At 41.2% G+C, this 19281-nt stretch overlaps 1 protein-coding gene across 4 annotated transcripts in view; it reads right to left on the reverse strand.

The window, feature by feature from the left end:
• Nucleotides 1–10305, reverse strand: part of ZNF827 (zinc finger protein 827) — a 116697-nt gene extending 106392 nt beyond the window's left edge. For 2 of the 4 annotated variants that reach the window (XR_015772688.1, XM_088056620.1), the window contains exons 1-2: nt 10108–10305; nt 6915–7042 (exon numbers count right to left, since the gene is read on the reverse strand). Coding sequence is in view for 3 of the 4 variants with exons in the window: in XM_088056620.1 (XP_087912746.1) it covers nt 6915–6969 (55 nt within the window). In the remaining variant the exon portion in view is untranslated. Of the gene's footprint in view, nt 1–6914; nt 7054–10107 lie in introns of those variants that run through there. The other 2 variants (XM_088056618.1, XM_088056619.1) reach the window with 2 other exon arrangements.
• Nucleotides 10306–19281: the final 8976 nt, after the last annotated feature.

The following is a 19281-nucleotide window of genomic DNA, read 5'->3' on the forward strand; positions in this document are numbered from 1 at the left end:
AGGGAATTCAGCAATGCTTGATGATGCTGCATGTTCTCAGTGATCAGCCCTCACCTACGGGCAAGGCAGAAAGGTTTGGGCTGCATGTCAGCCTGCTGAGCATGAAGACATGCAGCCTGTAGGGAACCTCTCCTTGCATTGGCACTTCTCCATTGGGCTGTACAACACACAGAAAAAGGTTATTTGTCTTTTGAGATATTAGAAATAAAGACTAGCTTCCTCAACCCCACTAACACTGATGGAAATACTGTTTCTAGTCCTTACTTTTCAGCAGCTCTAAGGCAAATCACACTCTTTCAAGTCAGTAGTCTACAGTAAGATGCAAATCATTTGTCCAAAATAAATAGACTAATAATAGTGAAAAATCCCACAGAGAATCACTAAACTTCGTGAGTAGGAAAAAGGAGAAGTGGTAATACCTGGAGGGAAGCAGCTTTCATTTCCATACAAAGAAGCCGAGGATTGAATCCTCCACAAGTTTGCAAATGATTTAAAATTGGAAAGAGTGGCTGATAATACCAGATGTACTTTCAGAAGTACTACCTCAACAGAAGTGGGCAGAGGAATGTCCTGAAGTTCAAAAGGGGAAATGCACCTACCAACTGGAAAGCAACTTTTCCAAGAAGGACCTTTGGATCCTGGTAACAAGAAGGTCACTACAAGGCAGCAGTGCACCCTTGCAGCCAAGAAGGCCACCAGGAGGAAGACAGTTGCCAGCAGATTGAGGGAAGTGATCCTGTATCTCTGCTCAATGCTGGTGAGGCTGCTTCTGCAGTGCTGCATCTCATTCAGGGCTTCCTGGCACAAGAAAGATCTGAACTTACTGAAGCAAGTCCAGTACAAGGCCAAAAAGATGATTAAGGGACTGAAACACCTACTGTATGAGGAGAGGCTGAAAAACTGAGACTGTCTGGCCCAGAGAAGGGAAGACTCAGAGGAATCTCACCCATTTGTACAAATGTCTGATGAGTGGGAAGGAGGCTGAAGTCAGTACTACTTCTCAGCAGTATCCATTGCCAGGATAAGAGTCAAGGGGCACAATATGAAAAAAACAAAAAACAACCAAAAAACAAAATCAAAACCAGAGCAACACCCCAAAACCAAACCAAACGACACAACATCAGTGTTCCGCCTGAACACAAGAAGGTGATTTATTTTTTTAACATTAGAAGATTCAAACACTGCCACAGGTTGACCAGAGAGGTTGCCTGAACAACTTAGCTTACCTGTTTGAGCACTGAGGCTGGTATAGATGATCTTAAGAGGACTCTCCCAGTCTAAGTGAAAGTGTTGTAACGTAAGGATTTACTCTTTCCTAAACATGGTACTCATGTCTGGTTTTATGGGAGTAGTTTACAGTACACAAATATTCTACCAGGCTTTTTTACCTATTAGGACTCTTCACCAAAAAAAACCTTATGATATCCAAAAATCTTTAATGTCCAAATACTTTTTCTTATAATTGCTACTGGTTTATGAGCTACTTAATGGAAAACATTAATTAATCATTCCAAACTTATGGCTGGTGTTTTACTTCCTCACTCTTCTTCTCTCAGTATCCTGAAGATTATACAAACTAAAGGAACTTATAACTGCAGAGCAGGTAGAAGAGTGACCGTATTTTTAATCCCTCTAAAATGAAAGCACTGGAAGTTGGCTGCCTTTTTTTGTCAACATTTGCAAAGCATCATTACCTCTACCTTTCAGCTGGGGACATGCACTCTGCCTATGGTAGTTCACCAACAAAGCTAGATGTAGAATTTTAAGGGTGCTTTTCCCAGCAAGCCATTATCATCAACACATCCCTGACATGTAGGTGCTGTGGCCACAGGATTTAATTGCTTTTCTCACTAACCTGCAGCCATACTTCCTTAGTGTTATTCTCTCACCAGTAAGCACACACATTTACACATATAACCTCTCATATATGTTGCCTGCTAGCACTAAAGGTGCCTAGGTCATGGAAGTAAAATTCATGAGGTACCCATATAATTTGATTTCTTATTACTCTTATTCTCATTTAGGTTTTGGGAGGGATAAATATACTTCTGTGCACTGAGAAACTGGGGGATTTCAGTAGTGTCACTCAAGACCTAAAGGGCTCGATGCTGCACGGAGGTCGTTGTGGCTCTCGGAAGAGAGTGGCATGCTCCTGCCTGCAGATGGAGTCTCGGTCCCAGGGAACAGGCTCTCACACACTTCTTTTCCCCCAACTTGAGCAACGAATAGTTGAAGGAGTTGTAGATCAGGGGTTTGCCCCTTTGTGCACTCCCCTCCTCAAAAAGCAACTACATGAATGAAGAACTGAGGGTCTGAAAATGGAAGAATAAACAGATTCACTCAAATACTTTCTAGTCTCTCTCTTTGTATTTGTCCCCCCCCCCCCCCCAACAAAAAAATCTCCATATTTTTTGTATTAAAGAAGAAAGAGGGGAAGAGAGAAGATTAAGTGCTCTTAAAGGGAGGAGTAGTTTTCCCATATTTCTTACATGGAGGATTTTGCAAGAGCCAGGATCAATGGAAGCAGGTGGGAGCCTGAACAGTAAGTATTCCCTTATAAGTATTCTGCCTAGCCAGAGAAGGTATGGATCTCCCACTTAGTCTTGGAAAGGTCGTCAAGCAGAGGATGAAAGGGAAAAATCAAGGTGATTTTTAGAGAAGAGGTCCAGAAAGGCCATAGACTTGTGCAAGATTCAAGATGTTATTGCTGGGTTTTCTTGGAAATCTTTATTAAAGTTCTGAGGTTTTATTCATTCTAATATATTGAATGGCAACTTATAAGAAAATGAGTAAGCCTTCTTGATCTCAACAACCATTAAGCTAGATGGCCTCTCCCCCAGCGTGCTAAGAACAGTGTCCATCAGAAACAAAACCTTTTGGTTGCCTTATGAAACCTACAATAGCTGTATAATTTCAACTTCTCAGAAGGGAGATGCTGTGATGCTTTCATTTACATGGGGAAAAAAAGCAAAATCAGGGCCTTTAAAATCATCTGTGTAGCAAAGCAATGGGGAAGTGGGCCAAGAAGATACTCAAGAGCAGCTTTCCAAGAGAAAACAACATTGGAGAGGATACCACAATGGAGCTGAGATTAGGAAGAAACAGTGTGGAACATCTTTCTAGTCTTCTAGTGCAAAAAAAGAAAAAGTCTGCACAGTGGAGTAGAGAAAACTCTCATACTGAGGGTTTGTCAGGCTTCTGTGATTCATACAAGCCTCCAGTCCCCACAGCTGCGATACCATGTCAGACATAATTACTTCTGCTGTCCAGCTGGGTATGCTAATCAAGGAAGCTGGGTCAAGTCTGACAACACACCTACTTCTCTCTCTTCCATAGCTCTTAACCAACTTAAAAATGTTGAGAACTCCTAACACTCTTCATTGGAGAATATAAGAGTATGAAGACTGTCATCCTTCATTGCTGACATTGTTGGAGACCTTCACAGCACATGGGCTTTTGCCAAAGGTCCTGCTTTATGCACTCAGTGCCTCTGAGTTATCATAAAGGAATTAAGTCCAACAAGTTACTGGGAGCTAGATACTCCAGGTTCCAAAATAAGAAACATAAAAGAAAAGCAGAACTAAAACATCACCCAAACCCCACCCAAAGCTAAAAGGTGGAAGCTAAAAAGATGAAGATATTTTAGGTTGCAAGGAAAGACTGAAGACTTTCAGCTTGACAGCTCAAATGTTTTAGTTGGCTGAAATTGTTGCACCATCGTGTAATTAAGAGATAATATCTAATTTATACACATTTTAAGCTTAGGGTCCCTCTCTCTTCCCCAAGTTACTTCTGAACTGTTACATCATCCAGTTCTTTACATCTCCCTGTTGCTCCCTGATCCTCCTCTTTACAACTGAGGCATATCCCTCCCCTTCATCCCACCCCAGAATATTCTTCTAACCTACATGAACACCTAAGCTCTATATTCCTTCTCTCATTGACCATCCTATCTAGTTCAAAGCTTCTAATTTGCTACCAAAAGTCAATCATCCTTACCAAAACCTTTCCCACCTCCAAACTACCATGCCTTCAGCCACTGCCTGTAGTATGAAGACTTTTCTGACCAGTGTCTTTCAAAATGGCTTGACTGTACTTTTCAAACTGACCTTTTGTGGCAAATTGCTCCTTTCCAGGCCCTGTTAAAGTCTCCTATTACCTCAGTGATACTGTCTCCAGCAAGGCTTCCTGTACTACTGAGTGTCATATTCTTTTTAGCTGCCCGCTGTACAACCGAGCCTCGGGTTTTTACCAGCGCAATAAAGCCTTCTTAGAGATAAAGTGGTAACACATTATTTTTCCATAGGGTTAGGAAAGAAAAAAATTAAAGAAACTTCAAGGGCCTTTAGAGGTCTGTATTAAGGGACTGTACCTGCTCAGACCCCAGGCTGAGGTACCTATGCCAGCAGGCACTTGGAAGGAAGTGCTTCTTTCATGGCTTACATCTCAAAGCCAGGCAACTTTTCAGGCCTTGCTCACTAGCACTTTAAGAAAGGACCTCTACCCAAAATCCTGTTCCCAAAAGGAAGTCTGCTGAGGGAAAAGGCTGTGTCAATATATAGAGGATGGCAAAGTCACCAATGCAGAAAGGTTAGGTTACAGGCCAATACTTGTTTCCTAGTGATAAGGTTAACAATAGTAAAGATAAGAGTGACTTATTTATGGGAGCAAGAATAAAAAATTCTGTGTGAATTTAATGACTTTTGCATCTCTCTGAGCAAGGACTAGCTTGCCATTCCATCGGCCCAAGACACGGGTACCTGCTGAGACCCCCCCCACATACGCCCGTGATGAGCCTGAGCCGAGACCGGCACAGGAGGCGAGCAGAGACTGGGAACCCAGAGCAGTGCCGCTCTCCCAAGGCACTCCCTTGGCTCGGCGGATCCTTTTCCCGAGGTCTGGGGGCAGCTCCTGTCCTTGTAGCTCAGAGCCGGGCGGCGGCGGGTGTCCCTCTGCCCCCGCTCCGCTCCCCGCGGGCTGCACAGAGCGGCCGCTCCCGGAGCGCATCCCCAGCCCGGCGCTGCGAGCCGCCCTGGATCGGGACGGGACGGGGATGGAGGAAGGGGCCGAAACCATCTCGCTCTCACATACAACAGACAGCGAATTTAAGGATGTGTTTGCCCCGCTCTGCTGCGGTATTGGGGCCTACTGGGACCATTCGCTTCTGTCCTTATCACCGATTCTTAGAGAGTGACTCTTAGCATGGTTTGGATGGCACCACGCTCAGCTCAAAGGAAATGCTTTTTTTCCCTTTGTGTTTAGAAGTACCAATAAAACACCGCCCCCAAACCAAACAAGTTCCCTAGAAACACACACAGCAGTCTGTGCCACTACTGTTTCTACTCCTTGAAGTTAAACATGCTGAATAACTAAAATTTAGATGATTAAAGCAAAATTTCAGGCAGGCTTTTAGCTACCATATAGTAATGCCAGCTTTTGAGTAAAACTAATAAAAGAATTAGCAGGGGGAAACACCCAAAAACTCAACAACAAACCAGATTTCATCAATGCCAGTTTAGAACTAACCAAGCTGGTTGGCTGTCTATTTGCATGGCTCAATTTGTGCTTGAGCATTGGCCCAATGATATTATGTTTAGCAGCCAGCTTTTCCCTTTTGCTTAATTAAAACTTCAACATGGATAGCAATATTTTAAAGAAAATTACACAGTGGAACAACACATCTACCTGCACTTTTAAAACCTCTCCACATACTCTACTAGATCTTTGGTGAGCCAAATCTGCTGTCTGTCCCTTGACATCTCCCCATCAATATCCCACAAGATCTGCTGCTTGAGCACTGGCTTTCACTTGGGCCATTTTCATGGGGGTTTAGCTGTGGAACTGCTTGCTATTAACGCATAAAATGAGACTCTGAAGGAGTTATGAATTTCACTCATTAATCTCAAACCAGTCACAGGTGTAAATGCTGGTGCTGTTAACCATTCAACTGCCAAAGCAAGTTTTCTGGTACTGCAATTTCTACTCCAGCACTTCTTCACACAGTATTTGTGAACGTTTCTCCCCACCAGGGAAGCACAGAGAACAATTGCTGCAAGAATGCACACGCTCCATAGCGGTGTCAGAGAAAGAGCTAGACACAAAAATCAGAATAAAGATGACCCCGCATGCTATGCAATTGTGGCTGAGCTTCCCTAACTGTTCTTGCACACCCTCTTCAACTGTTTTAATGGCAAATACAATATGTTACACTAAAATACTTTCCTTTCACTTCAGATGTGCCAGAGAGGAGAAAAACACACAGTTAGCTACCTCATTATGCCATTGTAACTCAATAGCTTGTGATAGTCTGTACAACCCTAAACCAGTGGGTTTTCAAAGTTCTGAATTGGAGAACATGTACTGGAAATAAAGGAGTCACTCTGCCAATTCATTCTGGATTTAGAAGCTGAGTTTTCAGTTGTTACTTTGTCTGTTTTAGTTCTACCACTTTTATTATATTTTTGATGACCACGTAATGAGTATCTAGAAAACTGGTACTTTTACCACTGACCTCAGGTCTGCACTTTCTACTTCTTGATTTGATTTTAAGTTGGCCATAGCAATAGCATTGCTTATGCAGTCACATTTGGATGTGAGAGAAAGCATCACACAAGGTACAAATACAGAAAAAACTGGTTTAAAAGATGGATATTTTTGTAGTCTCACCTCTAGGACAGAATCCAGAATTATGTTAGGCTACTGAGGTCCCCACATAGCTCACAACTGCAGGTGCCTCAGAACCATATCTGTGATACAACCACATATTGAGAAGCTGCCTAGGACTAGCAGAAAATGGATATTACTTTTACTAGCAGCTTATGCATTTTCCTCAACAAGCTTCCCCCTCTGACAAAGCCATGTATCAGGTAATACCTGCACATTTTCCTTCAAGAAAGAAACTGAGCTTAGCTTACCTCTATCCTGAGGCTCACTAAGCGGTGGTCTGCAGTATGAAGGTCTGTGTGTCATCAACCTTTCTTTTACCTTCCTCCCTTCTCCTCTGCTCCTTTGATCTGGAAGAAAGATTCTGGAAGAAATTCATCTGGAAGAAAACATTCACTGGTCAAACCATATGCTATGTGGTTTAGTCTCAGGTAGAATCCAGAGAACTTCTACCAATGTAAGTTAAGTGCAGGTACTTCCAGGGCCAAACAGCAGCTGAGGCTTTTTACTATTAATTGCAGTCATAGATGTGGGTAAGGCTCAGGCTGGGGGAAGAAGTCTGGGTAGGTTTGGGTTTTGGCTTTTTTTTTTTTTAACTGTTGAACACTAGCCCCTGAACACAATTTGGACAAGCAGAAGTGTGAGGCAATTCTTTGCATCTTCCCCACCACTACATTCAACAGCTCCATTTATTTTTGTAGAAGAGAAATAGTAATGACCCTTCCTGGGTGTCTGATGGAAACAGGCTGTAAAGTTTAAGAAGCTAAAATAACCAAATTTTGCTGTTAGCCTTCAGCTACCTTCCTGACAGTCTGTCGTCTTAGTCAGCCTCTTCATTCAGGGAAGTTCTCCTGCTCACCAGACTCTCTGACTCACCATGCATAAGAGTTTCCTTCTGAGGAAAATCAGGATTCCTTCCAACACAGACTCAGGTAGCAGCCAGGCTGCTAATTCCAAGACCAAGACTTGCAGATGCAGCTGATCAAAGGATTATTTTTTCTTCCCTTTGGTGGAACACCCCAACTATTTTTTATTTTTTTTATTCCCACCTCCCTCAATCCCCCTTCAGTACTGAGTGCTAGGGAAAACAGAGGATCAAACCCTGATGCTGAAAGCCTACCAAGTACCTTTCTGTTCTACAGTATTTTTTTTCAAATTAAAACCAGCTTTTTTCCAGACTTCTTAATAGGAATAAATTTAAAATTTGAGTTTCTTTTCAACTGTCCTGATAAAGTCACCAGTTCTTTCAGCTTGTTTTCTAGGCTCGTATATCTTTCACTATCACAGCTCTCTAGAAACCAGCTAGACTGGGGACAGAAGAGATCTATTCTGAAAAAAAGAATCTCCTCAAGATGTATCTATAAATGGAAATTGCTATCACATCAATATGAGATGAGAATGCTTGTATTTACCACTGACATAATGCTAGCATTTTACAGAAAAATCCTTTTCTACAAGTTCTTTTTTTTAATCAGCTTTTTCTACCATACCTGAATACATGTCCACAAATATTTTGTTCAGTTATTTAGTACACTAAGGTTAGCAAGCAGTGTCTGAGAGCCTAAGGAGGAAAGAACTCATCCTTCATTCACTTGAGTGCTCCTTCCATGCATCCATTGTCATCAGCCAAATCCTACTTTTTGTAAATAACACAGGGATTTTTGAGCCCTGCTTCCAATGCTGAAACACCAAAAAAACCCCGACTCTGAAATAAACAGTTCAGCTCTAGGCAGCAACACCACTGTTGCGCATTTGCCATAGTAAGTAATTACTTTCTGTGATTACCAATTAGTCATGAATTAGTGAAATTCTGGTCCCAGTTCAATCAATGACAAAGTCCTCACAGATCTGCCCAAAGTAAGGGTTTTGCTCATAGAGGCTGATGATTCCAGCTCTCATGTATGAAAGCAAATCATTCCAAGGTTTGAGCCACTTTACTGCCCCCAACTGCTCTTTCCCTGCTTTTGCCAGAAACCCATTTTCCCATAACAGAGTCAGCAGAATTAATCATATACTTTCACCTTAGCCACTGCATTTTGCAGTCCAGGTGTTAAGACACTGCCAGGAAAACTCAGCTGCTCCTGATCCAGATGAAATGGCTTCTGCCCCATTTGTGATGCCCTGGTAACCCCCTCCTCCTCCTGCTCTGTTGATTTCACCTTCTGCATTACCATTTTCCAGTTCACATTTGAAATCTTCTTGTATTAAGGTTGGGTTTTTTTTTCTAATTCAAGAGCATGAAACTTAGGGTCATACACTAAGCTTCTGCTGGGGACTGTGCCAGAGGAACACAGGTAACCTGCCAGAGGTTGAGTGCTGCTTCACAGCTCTCTCCTCCCAAACCAGCTCCACTTAATCGAGACACTTTGCTGTTGACAGAGCTTCAGACATGCACCAGTGTCAGGTTTTGTTCCAAAACTCTTTGAAATCAGTGGAAGATACCAGGCTTGGGGAGTTTTAAGCAGTAGATAAATGTGAATTCTGCTAATCTCTAGTATGACAGAGAGAGAGAGAATCATTTAATGTTACCTAGATTTCTAGTTTCCCTGCTGTCAAAAGAGAGAGTTAAGCAATTGTTCCCCATCCTGTGGAAGTTAGGATAAATTTCTCTGGAGAAGCCTTGCTCTCTCCATGGACTGCAGAGGGAACTGAAAGACTGGTTCAGCTCAAAACAATAAATTCATAGGTTCCTAAGCTTAGTTTAAAGGCAAACCCCAACTTTTAAAAAGCAATTATTATTAATTTAACTAAAAGGAATGCCATTTGGCTAAAATGGATGATATTTAACTAACAGGAATGCTGTATCCACACATAATCTGACACAGCCCAGTAACATGGTGTGGTTTGACACTGAGTGGCAGTACAGAGAGAGCAAATCTAAGCAATTGCCACCCACCTTGTCCATCATTCTTCCTTTTCTGCACCACACTAGCAAAAGCATTTGTGTAGCACACAGTGAATAAGGCTGGAAAACAGATGTTGCTAAAATTAACTCAGGAAAACAAAAACTTGGAGTCACTCACCATTCAGATGGGTTCCCAAAGACCCTACAAACTGCCCCTCCAAAGCAGCAAACAAGGACTGCCTAAGACTGAATGGGCATTAGAGCCATGTTGGCTGAGACCACACACTTTGCCTGCAGTCCCCTAGGCTGTTGTACACTGTTAAGCATTTCATTTGATTCTCATTCTCCGTGCAGATGCCCATCTCTTAAGAAAAGAGTAACACACCCCCTACCTTACTGAGTGTTTTGACCCTGAAAATATGACGTGTCATGAGCCGTTAGTCTGTATGGTATCCCAGAAGCTCGTTTAGGATCCACACGGGCAGAGCAACAGTGTCAGAAGCCCCCCTGCTAAGTCTCTCTCTCTCTCCCCATCTCAAATCCGTCCCTTCCAATTGCTCAGCACACAAGGCAAGTTACACAAAGGTCTATTTGCTCACCCGCAGTTTATCAGAATTAGCTGCTTCTGTGTTTGCTAATCACCCTCTGGAAGGCTTTTGTCACAGATCACACTTCCACAAAAAGCACACTAGGCCCACCACGTTCAGGAGGCCAGCACTGCAGGAACTACAAATTTTTATTTGTAAAATATACAAATTTTTGATAAATCCTACTGAAGACTCATTGAAACAACCAGTTTCCTCTGAGAAGTACAGGGAAGTTTGCAAATATCCTCCTACGTGACTTGAGCAATTATACTTTCAGGTAAAATCAAACAGTCTGGCCCTGGAGGGCAGTCCTACTGGGGTTTATGGTTTCTCAGGCCAGATGAAGAGGATGCCTGTCCCCCTCCACCCTACCAAAATGTAATTGGGCAACTTGCAGGTTTTCTCATCTGAATAAATCTGTCACAGCTGCTTGTTGAAGGAACTTCACTGCAGCCATACTTCCTGCATTACCATCCCAGCAAGGCTGCTTCCACCTCTGACAGAGATCAGGTAGCATAGCTCCACCCATGAGCTCCTAGATTACATCATCCTCCCCTGGGGCTGGAGAAAGAACTGGGTCAGCAATTTCTAAACTGCAAGGTCACATGTCAGCTGAGTGACCTTGGGGGATTAGGAATGTAACAAGAAGGATGTCCTGCATCCATCACACTGTATTTCCATTACGGCTTCTGTGAATTCAGCTTGCCACCTGATTAAATACATTCTTGAAAGTTGCTTCAGCAACCCTCCCTGCAAATTAAAATGATACTTGTCAGTAGTAGTGAAGCTGAAGACAACAGAAGAGAAAGTGAAGAGGAAAGAAAAATCCCAGTATTTACATTCTAGAAATACTTTGCCTGCCCTTTTCTCCCTCATTTGTGTTACTGATTGTTTTGCGCTGGACTATTTGGCAAAAATTCTTAAGTTACCTTCACACCTTTCCGTGCTCTGATGAACTGAAACAAGTTGGAGGCCTTTATTTTCTCCTCTGCAACATTTTTCACACTTTGGTGTAAAGCATATTTAGAGGAAATGTAAATAAGCTAATCAATACTTTATACCACTGTTAAATTACTGCAAGCAAAATGTGATCCTGACTGTCCTTCTTTTTTGAAACCCAATTAGTGAGGAAGCTTGGACCCAATTAGTGAGGGATTTAAAGCAGAGGGGAAAAAAGATCTGAGTTTTGAGAGTTTTTGTACTATTGGCTCATGGTTTTCTCCCCATCTTTACAGTAAAATTTTAAAAAATAGAAAATAGAACTTGTTTTTTGGCCACAATCTCTGGATGATGCTTTGAAATGTTTAATTAACATGCTACATAAAACAATGTAAATGAGACTGACTTCACTTGTTTTTCAGAGGCTAAAGTAATGAAAATAAATGTAATGGTAAAGAAAATGAAGGTTGAGATTAAAGAGGCCTACAGTTAACGACAGGCTGAAGTAGTTCAACTGTCATGTAATCAAAAATATTTGAGAATGGACAATAATTAAAGTCAGGCAAAGGATGAAGCCCAGATTATTATAATGAGATATGGTGTGTTCTTCAGGCTATTTGGAGGTTAATGTTACTTGGTTTCATGTGGTTACGGGTAAGTAAGTACCGTACTACCATACAGTAAAATAATGTAACTGGACACATTCTGCTTCACAGTGACCCAAGGTTAATGGTAGTTGCACTTAGTATATTTAAAAGGTTTAAAAGAGATGTAACAACCTCAGCATTACAAATCCAGTGCAATGGCACTAGAAAATGGCACCAAACAGGCTGGCAGAATACTGGTGCTCTTGGTTCCATGAAAGCAACTTCCAGCGTCATCTATGTCGGCTTTTATCTGTGTAATTACACTGACTGTGTCCATGAATTCTTTCATTCCTGAATGGCACCACCTTTTGAGCAATAAATCATTGGTATGCATCACTCTGATAAGGTATTACACTAATATATCATTAAAGCAACAGATGTATTAGTGTAATACATCACTGGGACAAAGCACTCTGATGATGATGTATTCCTGAAAGGATGGCACCATGCAGAGGAGACGAGACCCAGGAGAAGACTTTTGCTCAGTTTAATAGAATAAAAGACATGCCTTCCTGGCACAAAAAATGTGGTGCTCCCTATAAAGATATGGCACTGCTATTAATTGTATTCCCATTTGTATTGGTAATTTGAGGATCATATGGCTTGGAAAAAATTTACTGTGGATGAGGAAAAGATGTAATTTAAAAACATAACCTATCAGACTATTTCACAGTCTTTTCCCATAATGTCTGATCTCCTCAGCTCTCCAAACACCTCATCAGAATCCTCCCTGTGTTAAAAGCCTCAAGACACCTATCCTGTTCTGGAGCACTGAGGCTGTGGGAATGCTTCGGGACAGCTGGTGATAACATGGCCTTGCAGAGTTTGCCTGAGAAATGGGACTGCTAGATAAACAGGCAGAGGCCAAGGAAATCACTAAAATTGGCCTTGGAAGCTCTTGTCGAGTCTCTGTTTTTGAGGGCTGGGATTATGCCACAGCCCCCATGCCAGCCACCACAGGAGTTGTATTTAAATACTTAGAGAGCTACATGCAGCTTTGGGCACAGGCTGGCCAGTTCTGTCCCAGTCTCTGTGTATTGGCCTGACTCAAGCCTTCCCACCTCTCTGGATTTCAGAAGTCCCAGGTTATCTTGCTTAGCAGTTCAGGGATATATTTCAAAGGAATATCATAAATTTGATTACAAAATGTGTGTGCTGATGTATGAAACAGAGATGAGGGCTGTGAACAATCAGTCCTATGAAGCAGTCATCCTTTGTGTTCTATCCATTTTCAGCCCATAAAATTTCTCATACAAACTACAATTCAAATTATTAATTCATCTGAAAAAGAAATTAAAATAATTACTTAAACACAAAGGTCTGTATTACAATATCTTTGGTCGTGCAGAGTTGGGCTGTATTCCTTGTAAGGCAATGGAGTGTTCAGGTTCAGTGGTGATCACAGTTGGGTACTAAATGAAATTAAGATGTAAGATTGAGTATATTGTCCAGTTTAAAAACAACTCTGCACAACTGCAGTATTAAGTGGTAAGAGCAGGATGGCAATGTAGAAAGAAATAGGAAGAGAAAAATAAGAATAGAGAATAAAAATAAAAGCCATGTAAAGAAAGTAAACAGAAGAGCTCAGAGAAGAGTTGGAGTGGCAGGGATAGAAGAAAACGGGGCAGAATGCTTCTCCTCTCCCAATTTACAACGGTGATTTTGGTATTCAAAAGTTATAGGCACACACACAATTTCCAATGTATAATAGAAACAAATAGGCCCCCAGGACCCACTTTTACCATCTTATCTCATCATAAACTAATGTTTATACAAAGAAGGGATGATGATCTACCAGATTAATGTCATAAAGTTTTGCAGGCCAAAATGACTACAGAGGGGATGAAGCAGATGGGAATCAGGATCATGAAGATTTGGAAATCTTTATTCTAGCACTGTGGTATTGTTTTGCTTAAAGAGTTTTATTTTCAAAATTATAAAGTGATAAGGCAGTGGTATTAAGATGAAAAAATAGCCTAACCAGATGTCTCTTTCTTTGTCTCTTAATAGGACTGTTGGGACTCTGTTAGTACTTTCACAGTCAGACCTATGTGCTCTAGTCTGGGGAAAGTGGGTGATGTAAAATAATTAATGTGTAGCATGTCTTTATATAATTTAGTTTTACAGTCAAATTATTATCTAATTCTTGTCTTTACCAAATGCTCTCCAGCAGTCTTCTATTATACTATTAAAAAATATTTGCATAATTGTTGTATAGAAAAAGATACAGGATTGTTTTTCCCTGGTAATTTTATTTAAAATTATTTTTTCAAGTGCATTTTTTTCTCATATACAAAGTACAGCACCAAATTCTCACTCCCTATAAATGAAATTGTTCTAACGGACCTATATTGATTTATAGTAGCTGAAGATCTGTTTCACAATTTGATTGTATCACACACAGGGAAATAGATGGAGTCATTATTTTGTATTTTGTTTGGGTGTGTGACCCACTTTCACAAATGATGAAACCCAGTGCCTTGCAAGTCTGAGTTGAACAGATGCACTATGGGGGGAGATGATATGTAGGATTTGGAGTCTTCCCTTTGCTTTTCTAAACAGATGAGCATCTGCCAAAAAAACCCTAAGCCCGAAAGTCAGCTATGCATTGCGCAACTACTCAGCTCTACAAAAGAAATGTTACTATAGTGTGACCATTGGTATTATAATCTGGTCAGTGTCCATGAATATGTGCTCTCACTTCACAGAAATAGTTCATTTCCAAGGCTGTATCTTTTCTGTCATACTTATAAACCTGTGGTCTGCAAAACTCAGAGAGAACTAAAATAAAAGGGAAAAAAATTTAAAGAAGCAAGTTTATTCTAAGTAGGTTAAATTTGCCACACACCTACACTGGAAATCAAAAAGGATTAAAACCCACTGATATATGTGAGATACAGTTTTACATCTTATATCCATCTTAAATATTTCCCTTAGTGGTTTCTTCTATGTCTTACCTGCCTTCTATCCAATACCCTATAGTTTTCTATTTCAGTTGGAAACTGAGACATACTTCAAAGTTGTTTTTGTTTTGTTTTTTTTAAGAGAGAAACAAATTATGCAGTAAGTCTCTGTACAACCTGTCACAACTCTTTGCTTGAATTCCAGGATGGCCAAGACTGCCTCCAATAGAGGACCATTCAAACATAAGAAACATTCTCTGGGGTAAGGCCAATGGATCCATTCAGTCTGGTACTGTGTCTCTGACAGCAGGAAAATAAATGCGGAGGAGGGGGTGTTCTGGCAACTGTTTTCGTTTTTTCATCCCTGGAGGTCCACAGGAAGTAATAGGCACACCTGGGTGCTCTTTTTTTTCCTGTATTTCCCACTACTTCTCTATCTATATATTATTTATATTCTGACCCTCTTACCCCTTCCCACTTTTTTTTAAGATATTGCACCTGGAGCTGAAGCTGTTATTTTACCTCAAACAGTAGGGTTTTTCCTCTTTTATTTTTGAACTTAGACCTTTCTCCCTTGGAAGTTTGAGGGGGGGGGGTGGTGGGGACAGTGGTGGTTGTGGCTAATGCCTGGCCCATAATAGAGAAGCCTGAGGAATAACAACAAAAGGAAAAGTTGTTTCAGGAGGGCATGTGACTTTGGCAACTATTGGAAATGTATTCCTCTTCTACTGCTCCAGCATCCACTGTTGCTGTAGAGGTTTTAGAGGTTATATTCCTGCATAATCATTCATGTGCATCCCTTCATGCACATCCATGAAATTGTCTAATTCCTTTCCGAGCTTTCTGATACTAGGAAGATTTAGCTAATCCATTACATCTGTGATTTTGTAAACCTTTATCACATCTCCCCTCACCCTTCTCTCCAAAATGAAGAGTATCAGCTTTTTTCTCTCCTCACTAAACTGTTGCTACATCATCACAAGCTTTTTGACTAGCCCTCTCTGTATCTTCTTTGCTTTTACTGACTCTTGGGAGGTGGAAAACAGAACTGGCAGCACCAAATAGAGGGTGCACCACAGCTTTGTATGGTGACAGAATGTCCCCTCCCATTTGTACTCAGTACTTTCCTTGCATTTTATTTTTGTTTGGGTTGGGTTTTTGAAGGGTTTTTTTCTGCCGTAGTACCATGGGCTCATGATTTCAGAGAACTGAGAGCAATTACTCCAAGATCTCTTCCTGAATTAAAGAGTTCATATCTCTGTTCTTTGTTCTACATCATGTCAGTAGGGATTAAATTATTTTTCATAAGATCACACTTATCTACACTAAAACTTGTAATGCAAAATCAGTTAAAATCACCTTCAAACCCAGAAATTCCACTGTTCATTCTCTTCTCTGGCTCTTTGATGAAATACTGAATGTAATAGGTCCCAGGCCCAGTTCCTGGAGGACCTTACTGCCAATTCTTTTCCATCCTGAAAAACAGCCATTAATCCCTACTCCTTCCTTTGCCTAGTTTTCAGTCCATGCAAGGACCTTTCTTCAAGTCTAACTTTACTTTCTGGAATAACCTTAGACAGCTGGACTTAGATGATATAGGTTCCGTTCCAACTGGGACTATCCTATCCTATCCTATTCCTATCCTATTCCTATCCTATTCCTATCCTATTCCTATCCTATTCCTATCCTATCCTATCCTATCCTATCCTATCCTATCCTATCCTATCCTATCCTATCCTATCCTATCCTATCCTATCCTATCCTATCCTATCCTATCCTATCCTATCCTATCCTATCCTATCCTATCCTATCCTATCCTATCCTATCCTATCCTATCCTATCCTATCCTATCCTATCCTATCCTATCCTATCCTATCCTATCCTATCCTATCCTATCCTATCCTATCCTATCCTATCCTATCCTATCCTATCCTATCCTATCCTATCCTATCCTATCCTATCCTATCCTATCCTATCCTATCCTATCCTATCCTATCCTATTCTCTTCTGTCCCGTCCTGTCCTGTCCTGTTCTAGTCTATCCTTTGGTGTTGCAGTCTGTTGTTCATACCCTGTTTTAATGGCTTGTTCTGTTCACCCCTATGTTAATGAATCTTCCCTAAGTTGTACCCTCCCTCTGAGCTGTCAATAGTTGTAACTCCTTCCTTTGTTCCTGAAACCCTCTTTGCCAATCCATTGTAAGTCCAACCTTTGCCTACACCTCCCTTTTGAAAATCTGCTCTTCTTCGAGGCCCCATTGGCCCATGTGACCCACTTCCTCCTCCCCTTTGTATCCATTGGCTCCGGGAATGCAATCTCCTCCCCTCACTCCTCCCCAGTTGCTCCCTATTGGTTATGAATGAGCCTCCTCTCCCCGTTCAAAAATCCCTGCCCACCCTTGCTTCGGGCCCTTCAGTCCCTGACTGCTTTGAGGAATAAACCTTTCCCTGGAATCCAAACCAAGAGCCTCCCTCTCATCCTTTGCCTCCTTCTTGCACTGACAACCAGACGTGCTGTAGAGCAATAGCTCTAAGGTGCAGCCCCTGTCACCCTGCTCAAGGGCTGTACCCCACACTTGGTGCAGTGCTGATCTGTGAGCTAGCCTGAACTCCAGCACCGCGTCACTTTGGAACCTTGGCAAAGGCATTTTCAAAACCCAAATAGATTATGTCCAATTGGTCCTCTTTGTCCATATTCTTACTGTCACCATCAAAGAACTTCAGCTTAGTGAAGCTGTATTTCACCTTACAGATGCCAACCTGATCCCTTCTCAACAAGTCAAATTTATCCATGTGCTCACTGATCTTATTTATTACCACTGTTATTATGACTACTGCTACTAGAGATGGTACTCCACCATTATGTTAGGAATGAGGCTAAGGTTCACCAGTCTGTAGCCTTCAGGATCCATCCAGAGCCTTTTGGTAGATCGAAGTTGGAAATTTCCAACTTTTGTCTGGGACTGTCCACCCACCCTCCAATACAGTGGCTCTTTGTTCTTGTATTCCACATCATGGCCAGCAGTTCTGCGATTTCATATTTGAGTTCTTCCAGGACTCCTGGGTGGACGTTGTCTCATCCTAATAATAACTTACTGACGTCCGACTTGTCTATTTGGATAAACACATCCCATGTATTTACTTCAAACTGATCTATTTTTCTAACTTGTTTGCTACAAAGAATGACTCAGAATTGGGAACGAGACAGTTTCTGCTCTAAAAAAATGCTGAAGGAGTTCACACTGAGGTTCCTTCATCTGCCCCTTCTACACCTTGGTCATTGTTTGGTCCCACTAATCCTCAGCTGGCTTCCTTCTTCTGGTGTATTTACAAGGCTCTTTTCACATTCTTTTTAGCTTTCTTAATTTCTCATTTGAAATTGGCCTGCCATTTTTATGGATTTTCCTGTTCCCATTTGAGCAAACTTTCCGTTTCTTAAAAGCCTTAATCTTTATTTTTTTTTCTTTTATTTTTTGATTTTTGGACTGCCTTGTTTTCCTTTTGAATTGTGGCACAATTTTTATCTATGCTTCTAACAGAACTTTTAACAGCCTTTAGGTTTCTTTTAGATTTCTTATTTTTCATTATTTGCAAGGGGGAACTCTTGGAACTGAAATACCTAAAACCTCAGAAAATTCCAACCTCATACAGGACAACTCATACTATGGAGTATATATATCATACTATGGATATATACATGATCACAGTACAGCCCCAACACCTCTGGCAGTTCAAAAAGACATTCTTTATAATGGTCACTTTCAGTTTGCTGGACACCAGGAGTGAAAAAGGGTCCTGGATGCATCAATGACTTGTAGGTTTACATGCAGCAGAGGAGAGAAATCCATCTAGTTAAAACACAGAGGAGAAACTACATCCAAAGAAAGATGGGGAATGGATTGGGAGAAATACGCCTGGATGTGAAACATGAGTGAAGGTCAGTGGCTGACTGAAAGGAGGCAAACTGCTGCATCCCACTGCAAAAGCCAACAATCACATAATGGAAGATTATCATAAGGCAGACAGTCTCAAAGGACTCAGATAAGGGTGTACTGCAGCACTGACACTGACACTTCCCAATCCTGAAGGCTTCATTCCATTCCCTGACGGAACATGCTGTTCATACAGCTCTGTGTAGAGCAGATGGGGAGGCTGTCCTGCTGTACCTACCGAAAGGAGCCAGGTCAGTGGTGAGGGACCACTTTTGTTGAGCATCTGCCATTGGAAGAACTGGGCTGCACCTGCTCTGAAAGTGTCACTCCTTGTTTGGAAGGGGAGTAAAAGTTTAAGGAACAATTAGGCTTCCTACCAAAGCTGGAGCATAACCAATAGATTTAAAGAAGTCCCTGTCATTACACTGGTGCTTGCAATTTTGTTTGGGGCTTTTTTTCCCCTACCTGTCTTGAGTTGGTTGTCACCTTCATTTACTTATCTTTAATTATTAATATAATTTTAAAATTAAACTACATTATGAATATAAATTGCCACTCTTTTTTCTCTTTGGCATGGTAAGTGAATATCTGTGTGGATATGACATTTTTACGGAGATGTTAAATAATCTGCTAGAGGGTTTTCTTTTTTATTTTTATTTTTGTGTCAGGAATGAATTAAAGTGAGAAACCTTCAGAGATTAGTTACATAATTTTGAGGATTCATACACGTGCACATACTACACTTTGTAAATTCTACTATAAATTCA

The sequence above is a fragment of the Pseudopodoces humilis genome, chromosome 6, assembly GCF_049639895.1.
Source record: "Pseudopodoces humilis isolate 2021_Gansu_Grassland_sample_001 chromosome 6, ASM4963989v1, whole genome shotgun sequence".
Classification (NCBI taxonomy): Eukaryota; Metazoa; Chordata; class Aves; order Passeriformes; family Paridae; genus Pseudopodoces; species Pseudopodoces humilis.